Below are 17965 nucleotides of genomic sequence, written 5' to 3' on the forward strand. Positions count from 1 at the left end.
ATTACTGTCAATCTGATGGTCTTTTGCCAAAATTTTTTTTTTTAAGATTTATTTATTTATACAAGAACTGGGGTATAGTCAGAGGTGTGGGAGGGTGAGAGGATTCACCAGAGACAGAGTGGGGAGCAGAACAGGCAGACTGACGAAATACACTGCCGAGGGGAGCAGCGGGCGCAACAGGAGAGGTCTGCCGCGCCATGTGGGTTGCTCCCTGGCCGGCTGGGAATCGCACTGGTGCTGCAGAGGCTGTGGACAGCTGCACAGCACAGCGCTCAACCCGCTGCGCCACTGGGGAGGCCCTTGCCAAATTTTGAAGCTAGTCTGATTTCTAAAAATCCCAGTACAGAAAGAAATAGTATCCTCATTTCCATAAATTTCTCTTTCCCTTGAATCTTATCAAAATGGTAGGTAGAGACTTGAATAGAGACCAGAGTCTGGGTCTGACCCTCTAGATGTTCACTAGTGGGTGCTTCAGAGAGGAAAAAATGCTTTCTTAGCGTGAGGCCTGAGTAGGGCAGGGCTCTTGACTCTTAGGCCTAGAAGAGGAGCATTCTGGGAGGTATTCCTCCCGCAGGGTCAGTGTTTGAGTAAATTGCTTTTTGCTTGTACTGTGATAGACCTGCCTCTTCGGGACTTCCTTTCTCATTCAAGGATTGTTGATAAGATGGGCTGGCTGGTTTGAAAACATAAAACAACCACGAGCCTGGTATGCTATTTTGTAAAAAGGTTGGTTTATCACCATCTCTTTCACTGATCTCTTAGGAATTTCCCAAGTTACACAAAATTATTTTTACTGACATTTTCTTTTCTCATTTACTATTTTTGGCAAAATAAGGACTCTAGGGCCAAAGATGTAGGAGCCATCAAAGGAATATAACAAATATGGGGAGAAGGAAAACTATAGAATCAGAGGATACCAGAGATAAAACTTTGTTTAATATATACTTTTTTTTTTTTAATTCTTTGGCCCCCTCTTGGGTTATATATTCATCACTTGTTGAGTCTAGACTTTGAGAAGGTCGTTTCTGTTTAAATAAGGTGTAATCATTGGTTACTCCCATTGTCCCTACTAAATTCCCAAATCCAGAGCCTCAGACCTGGAGGCCTGTACTGTCCCCTCTCCTGGGCATGGCTCCCGCTATTGTTTTTAGTAGATTGGCTATGGTGGGCTGGGTCTTAAACCTGCCAGACCTGAATTTTTATACTGCAGCTTTTTTCTCAGCAACTGTGGTACCGCTCCTTTACAAGTCTAAGCTTCTAAGACATGTGAAAGAAATACATTATATCCCTGTGCCCTAGGAATCATTCAGTGAGAAATGCATGAAAAACAGAAACTAAGGTGGGATGCAGCTATGCCTAAATATATGTTACGGAGTAGTGCTGTAGGAGGCCAGGAAAGTGAAAGGGGAACTTGGGTTAAAAGAGTTATGGAGTCATTTCGGGGGGATGTGGCTCTTGAACTACGCTGTGGAGGATGTATAAAAGGTTAGATGGGTGAACAGGCTTCCCTGGTGGCGCAAGGGGTTAAGTCGCAGCACTATGAAGCTATTCTCAGCCACTGCAGCATGAGTTCGATTCCCGGCCAGGGAGCTGACCCACATAGCATAGCAGACTTCCTGTCTCGCCCACTGCTCCCCTCAGCAGTGTGTTTCAGGCAATGTGCCTGTTCTGTGCTCCACTATGTCTCTGGTGAATCCTCTTACTCACACTCCCATACCTCTGGCCTATACCCCAGTTCTTGTATACATAAATAAGTAAATATTTATAAAAAAAAAGGGGGGTGGGGAAGAAGAAGAAGAAGACAGGGTAGCATTCTAGGCCAAGAAAGTGAATCTTCAAAAGCCTAGGGGAAGTAGTGAAAAAGCATATTTCAGGGAATAGAGTGTCAATGGAGCTGGCTGGAGAGGAGGGTTCCCGGTGAGAACAGTGTGAGATGGTTAGGCAAAGTGATCGATAGCTGCGAACTTAGACTTTATTCCATAGGTCATGGGTATCACTGATTACCTTCTGAAGAAGGAAGGAGCATGGTGAAAGTGGTGGTTACAGTGGATGAAACTGTAGAGGAATATAGACTGTATGGGGGGAAGGGTGAGCTAAGAAGCACAGAAACTGCTCTAGGACTCCAGGAGTGAAGAGATAGGGGTTCAGAGTAAGTACTGATGGGAGAACAGGAAGCAGAGTCTTAGGCTGAAGGCATTTGAAGGGAGAATTGGAACTTGCCTGGCTGTGAGGAGGGGAAAGGAAAGAAAGAGCCAATCAGAACCCAGCGGTTTGAACTTGCATAGCCTAGAGAGAGTGGTACCAACTTTAGAAATAGCAACACTGAGAAGGGATACAATTTTAGGAGGGTAGTTGATTAAGAATATGTGTTGGCTACATTGACTCGAAGATTACATTGAAAAAGATTGTGCATATAAGTGTGTGTGAGAGAGATATTTTTGTGGGTTCATGTCTCTTATCTGCAATTCTGAAATCCAAAGAATATTGCAAAATGAAAGGCTTTTGTCGTTTTTGTGTTTCAGCAAAATCATTTGGCCTTACTTGACGCAGGACTATTTATAGTCTTTTTTTTTATTCCTTATTGTAAATATTCATACTTTTACTATTAAAAAATAGCTTAATTGTATAAACAGATAAACTCCAAATCTGAGTGACTTAACACATGATGTCCAGTATAGGGAAGAGGAAGATAGTGTTCCCCATAGTCACTTTAGGGACCTTATCTGAAGGTGGCTCCACTGACCTGGAAATTGTGGCTGCCACAGACAAGTATAGATAGAGAACTTAATTCTCTTCCCAGCTCTTGGTCAGAACTAGTCACAAAGCCCCTAGACTAACTCAGGAGAGACCAAGCAATGCAGAGGAGCATATGAATGCCTGAGTCCTCTGCTTTGACCATAGGGTGCCCCTCCACACACCCTGCACTTGGGGGTGGCATCATGATGTAGCATATAGAACATGTACCATATTGCCTTTCTAAATCCAAAAGTGCATCTGGAAACTTTGGCCCCAAAGGGGTTAGCTAAAGGCTAATGGACCTATATTATCATTTACTGTGCACTTATCTGTCAAGTCCCATTTTCATATCATTTAGTTTAACAGTTGTTTAATTTAGTTCTTTTGATAACTCCATGAGATAGATACTATCACTATTCTCACTTTACAGATGCAGAAACTGAGTCATGGAGAGGTTAAATAACAAGGTCAAGGTCACGTAGCTAGGCAGTTGGAGAGCCAGCATTTGAAACTAGACAATTTGACTCTAACACTACCTTTTTAACAACTAATATCTGCCTCAAATACATGGCAAACAGATGACATTTTGATTGAGAAGTTGGAGCTGGACATATAGATTTGAAAGTCTTTTATTTTGGGGGTTGGCTGATTTTTTATTCCTACTGAGGAGACGTGAGGAAGGGGGAGAAATCCAGATGCCAGAGTGCAGACATGTCCGGGGAGGGTTGGGAGAAGACATGAAGAAAAGGAACATGTAAAGAAGCAGAAGTGGTTGAGTGGTGGCAGGTTCTCTTGGCTGGGACAGAGCCCAAGAACACAGGGGAGGAGAGCACCTCAGGAAATCAACTTGGCCTCCAGGGTGAGATGCCGCAGAGGGGCCAGGAGGATGGTTAGAATGGAACTGAATTAAATTATCTTAATATGAACTTCCGTTACCCATAGCGTAGACTCGTCAGCCTGACAGGGGAACTCAGATTTAGGAACTTCCAGATTTGGACACACCATCTTGTACATGGAAGCCCGTCATGACCCTGCATCCTGCTCTAGAAAGGATGTCACCACATCAGGGGAGGGTTCAGTGTGCCGGGCATCTTTGCTTACATGCCTTACTAATTACAGGCTTGGTTAGTGTCAAGTCGGAGTGATTTGTGGTTTAAGGCGAAAGTTTCAATTCCTTTTCTGACTAAATTCACATCTAATAGTGCTCAGATTTTGGCCCATTGTGAAACAAGTTTAGTTCCTTCAGTCCCACAAAAGGTCTTTATAAATACAATGTCCCAGTTTAAGAGTGAGAGCTATTGTTATATTTTTTTATTACTATAACAGATTAGATAAAAATCAACAGCAGCATTAATTAAAAAACTAAGGAACTATGAATAAACTGTTAACTTTAGTTAATATATCAAGATTGGTTAATTATTTTTACAAAAACAAAATTACCTGTGTGATGTTACTAACGGGGAAACTGCTGTGGGAAAGGAGAAGGGTATACAGGCACTCCACTCTATCTGCTCCATTTTTCTATGAATTTGAAACTATTAATGAAAAAAGGAAAAATGAGGGCTACACTAAGTTGTGCTGCGATGTGAGCAGGAGGAGGTCAAAGAATGTGGCCTCCCACCTGCCGGGACAGACAGGACTGCAAACTGGGGTGAACACTTGGGCTACTCCAAAGCCAGCTGTGCAACTAGGGAGTTTAGGAATTGGCATTGGCATGTCAGCATGTTTAGGGCACCATGCTTTGGAAGGCCTGTGCCATAGTAACTACTTAGCATTTTAGGGCAGTAGAAAAAGTAGACAGTGAAAAAACTGCTGTCACTCAATAAACCTGAATCTACTTGATAGCTTCCTCTGAGGCCTTGTCCCACATGTCTACTTACACACACTCCATACGAAAATACAGATCAGATGAGGCACACTGCCTTCCTGTTCTGGCTTCTTCACCATCCCTATCCACTCACAACCTTCAATCAAAGGCTCCCCTTCTGGTTCCCCAGGCCCCATGGCTTGCTGCATGATTTGTCCCCTAGTCTCTTAGTTCTGGCTCCATTATTACCCCAGATATTGAGCTTTCCATCTCCTCCATGAGTTCCAAAAAGTAAGATCATGAAAGATCCTTTTGTAGTTTACTTCTTTCAGTGATCACATTGCAGCCCCCACATCTGTGAGTAAAATAAACCTTCTTTGCCCGTGTGACCCTTAAGCTGTAGCATAGCGTGATAGTTAAGAGCTGGCCGTCCAGGCTTCAGATCCCAGCTTTTATAAGTGTAGTGGCCTGAGGAAATTTATTTAATCTCACTGTAACTCAGTTTCTTCTGTGAGATAGGAATTATATCTGTGATGAAGATTGGCTTGATATATGTAGCATGTTTACAACAAGCCTTATTAGCACCTCGTAAATATTTAATACATATTAGCTATTGATTTAAAGGGTGAGATGAGGCTATGGGACTGTACTTTAAAGAGTTTTCACATCACAGGTCTTTTCTTCCTGGGACCTTCTCTCCACTCTTTAGTGAGTGAACTTTTTGGGGACACTAAACTCTTTGAGCCCCAGTTTCCTTTAAAATAATGGGTTAAAGATTGGTATTCTTACTTTAATACAGTGATTTTTAAGGTGGGGTCTAGGGTCCCTACAGGTTCCGAAGATCCTTTCTGGGGGCCCTAGGTCAAAACTATTTTTATAATACCAATAAGATATTACTTGTCCTTTTCACCCTCATTCTTTTAAGAATGTACAGTGGATTTTTCCAGAGGCTACATGATATGCGTTATCACAACACATTAAAAGCAGAAGCTGGTATGAGAATCCAGCTGTCTCCTATTAAGCTGTGCATTAAAGAGATTTGCATCCTTTTTCTAAACTTAAAAAAATTTCTTATAAAAATGTATTTATGTTAACATGTAATATTTTTAAATTATTTTAAAATGAGAAAAATAAATTAAAATTTTCTCAGTTTAAATCTCTATATGGCAAATAATAATAGATATCATCTAGGTAAACAAAAGTTCTTTAGAGTGTAGGTAGTTCACTTGACTATATGAGAATTCTAAACCCAAATCTTTTGGGAAAAAGAAGTCCTTAATACACAATACCGGGCCTCCCCTGGTGGCGCAGCAGTTGAACGCTAGGCTGCAAAGCTGCCCGCGGTCTCTGCAGCGCCGGTTCGATCCCCGGCCACCGGCGAGGGTCCCACATGGCGCGTAGACCTCCCCTGCCGCCCGCTGCTCCCCTCAGCAGTGTACTTCGTCAGTCTGCCTGTTCTGCTCTCCGCTCTGGCTCTGGTGAATTCTCTCACCCTCCTGTGCTTCTGACTGTACCCAGAATAAAATAAAATAAATAAATAATAAATAAATAAATAAATAAATAAATCTTTAAAAAAAAATACACAATACCTTTTATTTTTTTTTTTTTTTTTTTTTCTGACTCTTTTTTTTTTTTTTTTTTTTTTTAAGATTTATTTATTTATTTATTCATTCATACAAACACGGTACAGTCAGAAGCACGGGAGGGTGAGAGAATTTATCAGAGCCAGAGCTGGGAGCAGAGCAGGCAGAAGGACCGAAGTACACTGCTGAGGGGAGCAGCGGGCTGCAGGAGAGGTCTGCGGGCCATGTGGGACCCTCCTCCGGTGGCCGGGTAGCAGCCGGGGATCGAACTGGCGCTGCGTAGGCTGCAGGCAGTTTCAAAACCCAGCACTTAACCGCTGCGCCACCGGGGAGGCCCTACACAATACCTTTTAAACGCTACCTTTTCTGTCATCTTCTCTGCTCTGTATTCTTTGTCTTCTGATACTCTGGAAATCCTCTTCTTTCTTCCAAGACACAGTGCATGACTTTGTTTTCCTCACTATAATTTTCATTCACTGAGTGTGCATTCTTTCTCTCTTCCACCTCTATTATTTGTTGGTTTCCTGACAATCTTAACCTTTCTATTTCTTCTATACTTGTTCTTCCATAGTATCTTTACCCTCTTACTGTCATTTTAAATTCTCCTTTTGACGGAAGTTGTTTATACTTTATAATATCTCTTCATCCTTGATTTGTTCTTTAACATTTTAACACTTCTGTTTCTTCATTTCTTTCTTTTTTTTTTTTTTTTTTAAGATTTATTTATGCATACAAGAGCTGGGTTACAGGCCAGAGATGCAGCGGGGGTGAGAGGATTCACCAGAGACAAAGCAGGGCGCAAAACAGGCAGACGAACTGAAATACACTGCTGAGGGGAGCAGTGGGGCGAGACCAGAGAGGAATGCTTTGCCATGGGGGTTTCTCTCTGGGATCGAACTGGTGCTGCAAAGGCTGCAGATTGTTTCATAGTGCGATCCTTAACCCCTTGCGCCACCAGGGAGGCCCTCCTCATTTCTTTTTTCCTCCCTCCCTCCCTCCCTCCCTCTCTCTCTCTCTCTCTCTCTCTCTCTCTCTCTCTCTCTCCCCCCCCCTCCCTTTCTCTCTCCCTCTCCCTCCCTCCTTCCAGCACTGGGTACAGTCAGAAGCTCAGGAGGGTGAGAGAATTCACCAGAGCCAGAGCGGGGAACAGAACAGGCAGGCCAATGAAATACACTGCTGAGGGGAGCAGCGGGCGGCAGGAGAGGTCTGCGTGCCATGCGGGACCCTCGCCAGCGGCAGGGGATCAAACCGGTGCTACAGAGGCTGCGGGCAGCTTCGCAGCCCAGTGCTCAACCGCTGTGCCACCAGGGGAGACCCCCTCCTTATTTCTTTTTAACTCAACTCTATTCTTCAATTATTTTATCCATTTAACAAATATTGTTAACCATTCCCTTTGCTTGTCACTGGGGAGTGCAGAAACAAGACAGACATGAGTTCCATCCTTCTGGAACTTATCGGTCACCCACAGTGGTCATTAGGATGAAACTGGGGTGGCTATAAGGTAATTTGTCCTGAGTCTCACTTTTTTCCCACTGGGAGTAGTCTTGAGTGGATCATGAAAATCTATAGTAGCAACAGCAATCATTTATTGAATGTTTCATAGCAGCTCTGTAAAATTAGGTATGCTTAGCCCCACTCTACAGATGGAAAAACTAAGACTCACAGAGGATAAGTAACTCCCCTATGGTCATGTAACTAGGAAGTGTTACTTCCAAGATTTCAAAATCTTTTCTGTTCAGTCACATCAGCCGAGAAGAAAGGTGTGCAGTGGGAATATGGTGGGAGAAACTCCAAAACCAGTTTTGGAAATAGAGAGTATATGGACTTAGAAGAGACATGTTGGGGCAACTGAGCTGGGACAGTCACCTCAGGATTTTGTCTCCAGAGCTTTGTTGCCTCTGAGGCTGGAACTGGAAGGCCACAACTCATGGACAGGGAATGTCTGTGGGACCAGAGAAGCTGGAACAGGTGCCATTTAGGGACGTTTGTCTAATGTTGTTGAAGGACTGCCTGAAGCTTACCCGATGTGTTACCGGGGATGGCAGGAGTACCACATGCCAGAGGACCCTCTCACCTGTGTTCTCTTTCCTTTGGCAGAGTGACGTCAGAATCAAGTTTGAGCACAACGGGGAGAGACGGTAAGTCAGTTCTCGTCAGTGGTTATGTTTACATGTGTGCTGCAGTTCTCAGAAAGCATCAAGCCAGTTTCCCTAGGGTGATCCCCGTGGGGTCAAAGACTGGGAAATGGGCTTGATTGGGCATAGAGGGGGAACTTTGAGTGGTTTTATTTCTAGGAAGTCAAGGCAGAAGTTTTTTCTCAGTGGAGAAAAATACAACTCCACTTAATTTCTCGAGTTATGTAGGGAAAAACCTTGAAAAAAGCATACAGAACTCTGGTCATGGGATACTTGGGACTGTATGTGTGTGGCACATATGTGCTTAGCGTGCCTTTCATTGTCTATTTCCCAGGCTCGCTTTTTGATGTCTGCCCCCTCCCCCACACCTTCCTTTTCCTTTGCTTGTGCATTTGAGAGGCAGAGAACATACCTATGAGGATAAGGTCCTTTTACTGTGTGAGTCCCGCTACACGACATTCATTCCTTTCAAGGATTTTTAGGACTGGTAGTTCTCTTCAGCCGGCATCCTCCACTCCACTTTGAACCTCACTCCAGAGGAGATCTGTGGTGCTGCCTCCGCTTGAAATACATTCATAAGCCTGCAAGGTTGTTAGAGGCTGCCTGGCGCAAACATTGTACAAAGTGTGGTCTGCAGAGCTGGACCTGCCGCCGCCGTGTGTATTCTAGGGCACTTCTGGGCACGGGGAGAGGAAGGGCTTCTGAGCTGTGTCCCTAGCTGCTTGTCCTCTGTCCTGCCAGTAGCAAGGAACTTAAATTGTCACTTCATTGTTGCTGCTTTTCACACTTCTGACCTCACTGGGTTTTGGAGGGATGGCCAAACTCAGAGCAGCAGACAATTTTCAGAAGTAGATAGGAAATCAAAAGCTCAATTGTGTTGGAGCCTAATTATGCAGTTACGCTCTCCTGAATTCCTGTTCCCAAAGCGGTGTGCAGTTACAGTGAGTGGACTTACACTGAGAAAGTGTATGTGTTTAGTTTCAGAGGAGCTGCCAGATGGAAACCACAAATATTTAAGGTGGTCAGGCAGGAATGGCCTTTTGAAACCTGGAGCAGCAGAAAACTGGTATCAAGGTTTTGAAAACTGTGCGTTCTTTTTTTATGGAGCTGTTTTCAGGATTCATGGCATTTCACTGTTTGTGTACTATGTGCAGAATTGAGGACTTTATGAGGTTGGTGTAGGGAAGCCAAGTTCAAGCTGCTCTGTGCCAGACAGCTCTGGTTTCGTGTATTTCATGTCTTAGGATTTTGTAGCAAATGTTATTGTAGGCTTTCTTTACTTTTTTATGGGGAATATGGACAGTGTCTATGTAAGTGCTGTAGGCCCTTGTAGAAATAAAATTTACAGAAAAGAGGAAAGAAATAGTGATTTTTCCAACTCATCTATCCCAGGTGTCCTCTCTGGTAAGCTTGACTTTTCCTCTGCTTTGAAAGAGTGGATCCAGACTCTGTCCTTCTTCTCTCTTAACTCCAGAAGGGCAGATCAGGAGGACTGTAGATTAGAATCTCCGTCCCTTTGAAAATCTTCGTTTCTGGACACTGATGGGATGGTTGTTGTGGGTATTAGACCCTTTGATGCACTGGGCTCCAAATGCTTGTTATTCAGTGTGATGGCAGCTTCTTGGATCTTGCCAAGTCTTTCAGTCCTGGTTTCTGATCTTGATCAGGCTTTTGGACTACTTTGGAGGGCTGGGAAAATGTGAAAGAACTATATGCACCTGCCTCTGAGCTTGGAGAAAGGCAGCAACTACAGAGGTTGCGAAGCCACATGTTGCTACTGCTGCACTCACTGCTCACATGTTGTCCAGCCTAGGTCTGTGAAGGGATGAAGGTGGTTCTGATCTGCATTTCCCCATTACATTAAGGAGTTTTCGTGCATTTCTTAGCCAGTCATAACTTTCCTGTTAATTGTCTCCTCATATCCTTTGTTTTTCTGTTGTGTTGTTTTCTCTTTCTTACTGATTTTCGCAGGTATTTTCCCCAAGTTAATATATATATTTTAAACTTTATAAATGGTTTATTTTCCCATCAGAAGCTTAAATTTTTGTTGTCAAGTCTGTCTTCTTCCTCTGTCTTTTGTATTTTGTGTCATACTTGAAAGAATTTCCCTGCTCCAATATTTATTAATCCTGTATATTCATTTATATATCTATAGAATATATATGAGTTTCTGTGGGATGCTCTCTTCTGTTTTGTTTATCTCTTTTCTTATTTTTGTTTTAATCCACAGGAAGTTACCACTTTTGTGCAAAAGTTGTTGACTATCAGTAGTGTCTTATAGTTCAACCTATAACTCAGACTTTTTATTGTTAGAAATTCAAACACAAAAGTAGAGAGAATATCATATTGAATCCCCATGAATCTGCCACCAGCTGCAACATTGTCATCATTTTGCCAATATTGTTTTACTATCCTGATTTTTAAATTTTGTGGGGTACTTTATGACAAATCATTTTATGCTTTATTTATAGAACCATTCTTTGAGTTGACCTAATGAGTCTGGAAAAGCATTAATATCAACAAAACTTACATCGCCACATGTGTCATTGGTTAAGAAAACCGATGAGGTATATACTAGCTAAAGTAATTCCTGTTACTCTGGTAGAAATCTTAGCTCTGAGGATAATCAGTATTGAGACTCCTGTGGCATCTCAAAACTGAGCAATGGAATAGATCTCTCAAGTTCTGGAGTTGAGTTATTTAGGAGAGAAGACCATGTTTTCAGGACTGCTGCTCCAATCTCCAGATTTTCTTCCTAGTGGGAATATTTGGAACAAAATTTTTAAATCCAGGGGGCCTGCTGTGATACTGTCATTGACAGAAAGATCCAAACTGAAGTAGTAAAAGCCTGGTTGGGATTGAGCAATGCTTGTGGGTACTGTTGGCAAATCTCAGAGATGCTCAGAAAAAGGGTGAAAAGATGAAGGTAGAAAAGAGGAGAACAAGAAACAACAGAGAGAAAGGCAAATTGTATGAAAGCGAAAAGGGAATCTTTTTTTTTTTAAATAAATTTTATTTTTATATTCCCCATACAATTAAAACTCCCTTATTTTGACCCCAATCCTTCCTTTCCCTGCCCCCCAACCCCCATAGAGTGTCTCTGGTTCATAGTTTTTTGTTGATTTTGATTTTCACTTTCTTATAGTTATTCATTTTCCTGGTCCCTTATTTAAGTTTTCTAGATTCCTGCTATGAGTGAGACCATCCTGTATTTTTCTTTTTCTTTCTGGCTTATTTCGCTGAGCATGATCCCTTCCAGCTCCATCCATGTTGCTGCAAATTGCATGTGTTTATATTTGTTGAATGCTGAGTAATATTCCATGGTGTATATGTACCACATCTTCTTGATCCAGTCATCTATTTTTGGGCATTTGGGTTGTTTCCAAAGCTTAGCTATTGTAAACAGTGCTGCTATAAACATAGGGGTGCAGGTGCTCTTTGGAACTGATGTTTCTGTGTCCTTTGGGTAAATACCTAGGAGTGGAATTGCTGGATCCTATGGAAGCTCTATGTTTAGTAGGTCCAGAAATCTCCACACAGCTCTCCATAGTGGTTGGACCAGTTTGCACTCCCACCAACAGTGCAGGAGAGTTCCTTTTTCTCCACATCCTCGCCAACATTTGTTATTGCTAGTTTTTTTAATGTGTGCCATTCTCACTGGTGTGAGATGGTATCTCATGGTAGTTTTGATTTGCATTTCCCTGATTACAAGTGATGTTGAACATTTTTTCATATGCCTGTTGGCCATTTGCATTTCCTCTTCAGAGAGGTTTCTTTTTAGCTTTTCTGCCCGTTTTTTGACAGGATTATTTTCTTTGTTTTTGTTGAGTCTCATCAGCTCTTTGCAGATTTTTGTGATCAGTCCTTTATCATTCGTATTGTGTGCAAAAATGTTCTCCCAGTTGGTGGGGTTTCTCTTTGTTTAGGTTATTGTCTCTTTTGCTGTGCAGAAGCTCTTTAATTTGATGTAGTCCCAGCTGTTTATCTTTGCCTTCACTATCACTGCTTTGAGTGATGTGTCTGTAAAGATGTCTTTGATGTGAGTATCACGTAGTGTTTTGTCTGTATTTCCTTCTACGTATTTTATGGTTTCAGGTCTTATGTCTAGTTCTTTAATCCATTTTGAGTTGATTTTTGTGTATGGTGTGAGGTAGTGGTCAAGCTTCATTCTTTTGCATGTAGCGACCCAGTTTTCCCAGCACCATTTATTGAACAAACTTTCTTTGCTCCAATGCATATTCTTTGCTCCTTTGTCAAAGATTAGTTGATCATAAATCTGTGGGTTTATTTCTGGATTTTCTATTCGATTCCATTGGTCTGTATGTTTGTTCTTGTTCCAATACCATGCAGTTTTGATGATTATGGCTTTGTAGTATAGTTTGAAGTCTGGGAGTGTGATGCCTCCATTCCCTTCTTTTTTGTCAGGAGAGCTTTGGCTATTCGGGGTTTTTGGTGATTCCATATGAATTTCATCAATAATTGTTCTATTTCTTTGAAGAATGACATTGAAATTTTGATTGGAATAGCATTGAATCTGCATATTGCTTTTGGTAGGATGGCCATTTTAATAATGTTTATTCTTCCAATCCACGAGCAGGGGATGTCTTTCCATTTCTTTGTGTCTTCTTCTATTTCTTTTCTATTATAGTTTTCTTTGTATAGGTCCTTTACCTCTTTTGTTAGATTTATTCCCAAGTATTTGATTTTTTTGTTTCGATAATAAAAGGGATGGTTTTTTTGATTTCTTCTTCAGATTTATTGTTTGTGTATAGGAAGGCTACTGACTTTTGCATGTTGATATTGTATCCTGCCACTTTACTGATCTGATTGATGAGTTGAATTAGTTTTTCTCTGTAGTTTTTGGGGTTCTCTATGTATATTATCATATCATCTGCAAATAGTGATAGTTTGACTTCTTTTCCTATTTGGATTCCTTGTATGTCTTTCTCTTGTCTTATTGCTCTGGCTAGGACTTCCAGCATTATATTGAAAAGCAGTGGTGAGAGTGGACATCCTTGTCTTGTTCCAGATCTTAATGGAAATGCTTTCAGCTTTTCGCCATTGAGAATGATACTGGCTGTTGGCTTGTCATATATGGCCTTTATGATGTTGAGGTATGTTCCTTGTATCCCAAGAATTTCAAGGGCTTTTATCATGAATGGGTGTTGCACTTTGTCAAAAGCTTTCTCAGCATCTATTGATATTATCATATGGTTTTTATATTTCTTTTTGTTGATGTGTTGGATAACGTTGATTGATTTTCAGATGTTGAACCATCCTTGTGTCCCTGGCATGAATCCTACTTAGTTGTGGTGAATTATCTTATGGATACATTGTTGGATTCTGATAGCTAAAATTTTATTGAGGATTTTTGCATCAGTGTTCATTAGGGAGATTGGCCTGTAGTTTTCCTTTTTTGTGTTGTCCTTGTTCGGTTTTGGTATTAGTGTAATGTTGGCTTCATAGAACGTGTTTGGTATTGTCCCTTCCTTCTCAATTTTTTGGAAGAGTTTGTAAAGGATAGGCACTAATTCGTCTCTGAATGTTTGGTGGAATTCATTTGTAAATCCATCAGGTCCTGGGCTTTTGTTTTTGGGGAGGTTTTTGATTATCATTTCAATTTCGCTGCCTGTAATTGGTCTGTTTAGGTGTTCTGTTTCTTCTTTATCTAGCTTTGGTGATTGTAGAGTTGTAGGAATTTGTCCATCTCCTCTAGATTGTTGAACTTGTTTCCATATAACTGTTCATAGTAGTTACTGATTATTCTTTTGATTTCTGCTGTGTCCGTTGTGATTTCTCCTCTTTCATTTATGATCCTGTGTATTTGTGCTTTCTCCCTCTTTTCCTTTGTGAGCCTGGCTAGGAATTTGCCTATTTTATTGATTTCGAAAAGGGAATCTTACATTGAAAAAGAAAAAAATGATTTCAGAAACCATAGCTTTCTACATCTTTCATTTAAAATAAACAACTTTACTTCCTGTTCCTTTTCAGAATTATAGCATTCAGCCGGCCTGTGAGGTATGAAGATGTGGAGCACAAGGTGACAGCAGTATTTGGGCAGCCTCTTGACCTACATTACATGAACAATGAGGTAAGAAAGTCTATTGACAATACAGGGGATAGCTGCCTACTTTTTTTCTCTCCATTTAACTGAGCATTTCCTAGTTTGTTTTTTTAACATAATCAGCAAGTTTTCATTTTCTGGAACCCCCATTTCATGTTTTTGTTTTTTTTTCAATTGCGGTAACATACATCTGTAAAATTTTTCTCTCTTTTTTTTTTTTTTAAAAAGATTTATTTATTTATTCATATAAGTACTGGGCACAGTCAGAAGTGTGGGAGGGTGAGAGAACCCACCAGAGCCAGAGCGGGGAACAGAACAGGCAGACAGACGAAATACACTGCTGAGGGGAGCAGCGGGCACGGCAGGAGAGGTCCGCGTGCCATGTGGGACCCTCGCCGGTGGCCAGGGATGCGCGCTCAACCACTGCACCACCAGGGGAGGCCCTATAAAATTTCTCTTTTTAAAAAACTGAGGTGTTTAGAAAACCTAAAAAAGGGACCAGGAAAAAGACTAATTATAATAAAGAAAAAATCAAAATCAACAAGCAACTATAAACCAGAGACACACTGGGGGGAGGGGAGGGCGGCGGGTGGGGGGAGGGGCTGGGGAGGAGAGAAGGGATTAGGGTCAAAATAAAGGGGGTGGGAATTGTATGGGGAATATAACCAAAATGAAAATGCATACATTGTGCAAAAATGAAAAATGATGTAAGAATTATATAAAATAAAATATATTAAAAAAAGAAAATAAGATGAAAGAAAAAGAAAAGTGGAACTTACAAAAAAAAAATTGAGGTTGGACTATGGAGAGCTGTGTGGAGATTTCTTGACCTGCTAACATAGAGCTTCCAATGATCCAGCAATTCCACTCCTAGGTATTTACCCAAAGGACACAGAAACATCAATTCCAGAGAGCACCTGCACCCCTATGTTTATAGCAGCACTATTTACAATAGCTAAGCTTTGGAAACAACCCAAATGCCCAAAAATAGATGACTGGATCAAGAAGATGTGGTACATATACACCATGGAATATTACTCAGCATTCAAAAAAGATAAACACATGCAATTTGCAGCAACATGGATGGAGCTGGAAGGGATCATGCTCAGCGAAATAAGCCAGAAAGAAAAAGAAAAATACCGGATGGTCTCACTCATAGCAGGAATCTAGAAAACTTAAATAAGGGACCAGGAAAATGAATAACTATAAGAAAGAAAATATCAAAATCAACAAACAACTATGAACCAGAGACACTCTATGGGGGTTGGGGGGCAGGGAAAGGAGAGATTGGGGTCAAAATAAGGGGGTTGTAATTGTATGGGGAATATAAAAATAAAATTTAAATAAAAAAACCATGAAAAAAAAATTGAGGTTGTGGTGGGGCCTCAATTGAGGTGGGGCCTCCCCAGTGGTGCAGTGGGTTGAGCCCAGCCCTGTGAAGCTGTTTGCAGCCTCTGCAGCGCAGGTTCAATTCCCAGCTGGCCAGGGAGATACCCACATGGCGCAGCAGACCTCTCCTGTCTCACCCCCTGTTCCCCTCAGCAGTGTTTTTGGTCTGTCCACCTGTTCTGCTCCCCGCTCTGTCTCTGGTAATTTTCTCACCCTCCCGTGCCTCTCGCCTATACCCCAGTTCTTGTATAAATAAATAAATCTTAAAAAAAAAAATTGAGGTGTGGAGTCTCTTAATTTAAGTAACTGGGATTTCTGTTTTTTGCTTCATAGGAGATCAAATGGTTAGTTCCATTTTTCCCTGCTCATGCAGTGTGGGGAGCTCTAATACTGCACAGTGGGATTAGGTATGATGTCAGCACCAGGGCTTCTGTGGTCTCCTTTACATTTTCTAGGTTATCTTTTTACTTTCAACATAGTCTTAATAAGAAGCAGAGCAGGAGCTGGGGAGGTGTGGAAAACTGGTAGGTCAATTGACAGTCATAAATGTTGAATTCTCTTACCAGTTTAACTCCTGATTTTAACTTGTTTCTAAAGTTAACACCACTCTACTTATTTCTTTAACTCTTCTCCTCTTACCCTTTGCCCCATCAAGTCCTTATTTGTTCTTTCTTTAAACACCACCTAAGAAGAAATATCAGTTACTTGACTGCCTTTCCAGCTTCAGGGATGGTAGTTGAGGCTACAGTCTGCTTAGGTTGGTGCTTCCCAGTAGTCTGAATGAAATGTGTTTGTACCTGGTAAAGAGTGTGTATCTTTTTTTTTTTTATAGGTCCTTCACCTCCTTTGTTAGGTTTATTCTGAGGTATTTAATTTTTTTTTAAATAATAAATTTTATTTTTATATTCCCCATACAATTGCAACCCCCCCATTCTGACCCCAATCCCTCCCCAAGAGTGTGTATCTTGAGGGAACTGATTTAGGGAGCAAGGCAAGAAAGCTGGGCACCAACATGGTTCTTCAAGAACCAAGTGCTCATTGTAACTGCTTGTTTTTTTTTTAAAAGATTTTATTTATTTATGCATACAAGAGCTGGGGTACAGGCCAGAGGTGCAGGGGGTGAGAGGATTCACCAGAGACAGAGTGTGGAGCAGAACAGGCAGACTGACTGAAACACACTGCTGAGGGGAGCAGCGGACGAGTCAGGAGAGGCCTGCTGCACCATGTGGGTTGCTTCCTGGCTAGCCACAGATCAAACTCATGCTGCAGAGGCTGTAGATTGCTTCATAGTGCTGTGCTTAACCCCTTGTGCCACCAGGGAGGCCCTCATTGTAACTGTTTATCTACATGCTCTCTCTCTGGATTTGCCTAATCTGAACATTTCATAATAAATGGGATCATACAATATGTGATTTTTGTGTGTGTATGGCTTCTTTCACTAAGCATACTGTTTTCAAGGGTCATCCATGTGACCCTTGTAGCATGTGTAGCATGTGTCAATACTGTATTTTTATGGCTATACCGCATGTCGTGTATCCATTCATCTGTTGATGGACACGAGTTAATTTTACTTTTTGACTATATAAAGCTGTTTTGAACATTTATGTACAACTTTTATAATAGTGTATATTTTCAGTATTCTAGAGTATGTACCTAGGGTTGAATTGTGTCTTATAACTCTGTGTAACTTTTTTTTTTAAAGATGTTTATTTTTATGCATACAAGAGCTGGGGTACAGGCCAGAGGTGTGAGGGGGCGTGGGTGAAAGGATTCACCAGAGACAGTGGGGAACATAACAGGCAGATTGAAATACACTGCTGAGGGGAGCAGCAGGCGAGTCAGGAGAGGCCTACTGCGCCATGTGGGTTCCTCCCTGGTGGGGGATTGAACTCGTGCCTGCAGTGGCTGCGGTTAGCTTCATAAGTTGCATCTTAACCCCTTGTGCCACCAGGGAGGCCCAACTCTGTGTAACTTTTTGAGGAACTTCCTGGCTTTTCTACTAACAGTGTGTAAAGGTTGATTTCTTCATATCTCACCAAAACTTGTTATTTTCTGGAGGTGCTGGGTTTTGTTTGTTTGTTTTTTAACTTACAGTGATTCTCATGTAGGTGTGAAATGGTATCTCATTGTGGTTTTGATATGTATTTCCCTAATGACTAATAATGTTGAATATCACTTCATGTCCTTGTTGACCATTTGTATATCTTCCTGCCTATTCAAATGCCTATTCAAATCCTTTGTCCATTTTTAA

At 41.4% G+C, this 17965-nt stretch overlaps 1 protein-coding gene across 8 annotated transcripts in view; it reads left to right on the forward strand.

The window, feature by feature from the left end:
- The window catches only part of MAP3K3 (mitogen-activated protein kinase kinase kinase 3), an 80641-nt gene that overhangs the window by 25255 nt on the left and 37421 nt on the right, over positions 1-17965 (forward strand). For all 8 annotated transcript variants that reach the window (XM_054688906.1, XM_054688907.1, XM_054688908.1 and 5 more), the window contains 2 exons: positions 8224-8264; positions 14253-14352. In XM_054688906.1, the coding sequence (XP_054544881.1) occupies positions 8224-8264; positions 14253-14352 (141 nt within the window). The remainder of the gene's footprint in view (positions 1-8223; positions 8265-14252; positions 14353-17965) is intronic.

Source organism: Talpa occidentalis, unplaced genomic scaffold (assembly GCF_014898055.3).
Source record: "Talpa occidentalis isolate TD23 unplaced genomic scaffold, MPIMG_talOcc4v2.1 talOcc4.7, whole genome shotgun sequence".
NCBI classification, from domain to species: domain Eukaryota; kingdom Metazoa; phylum Chordata; class Mammalia; order Eulipotyphla; family Talpidae; genus Talpa; species Talpa occidentalis.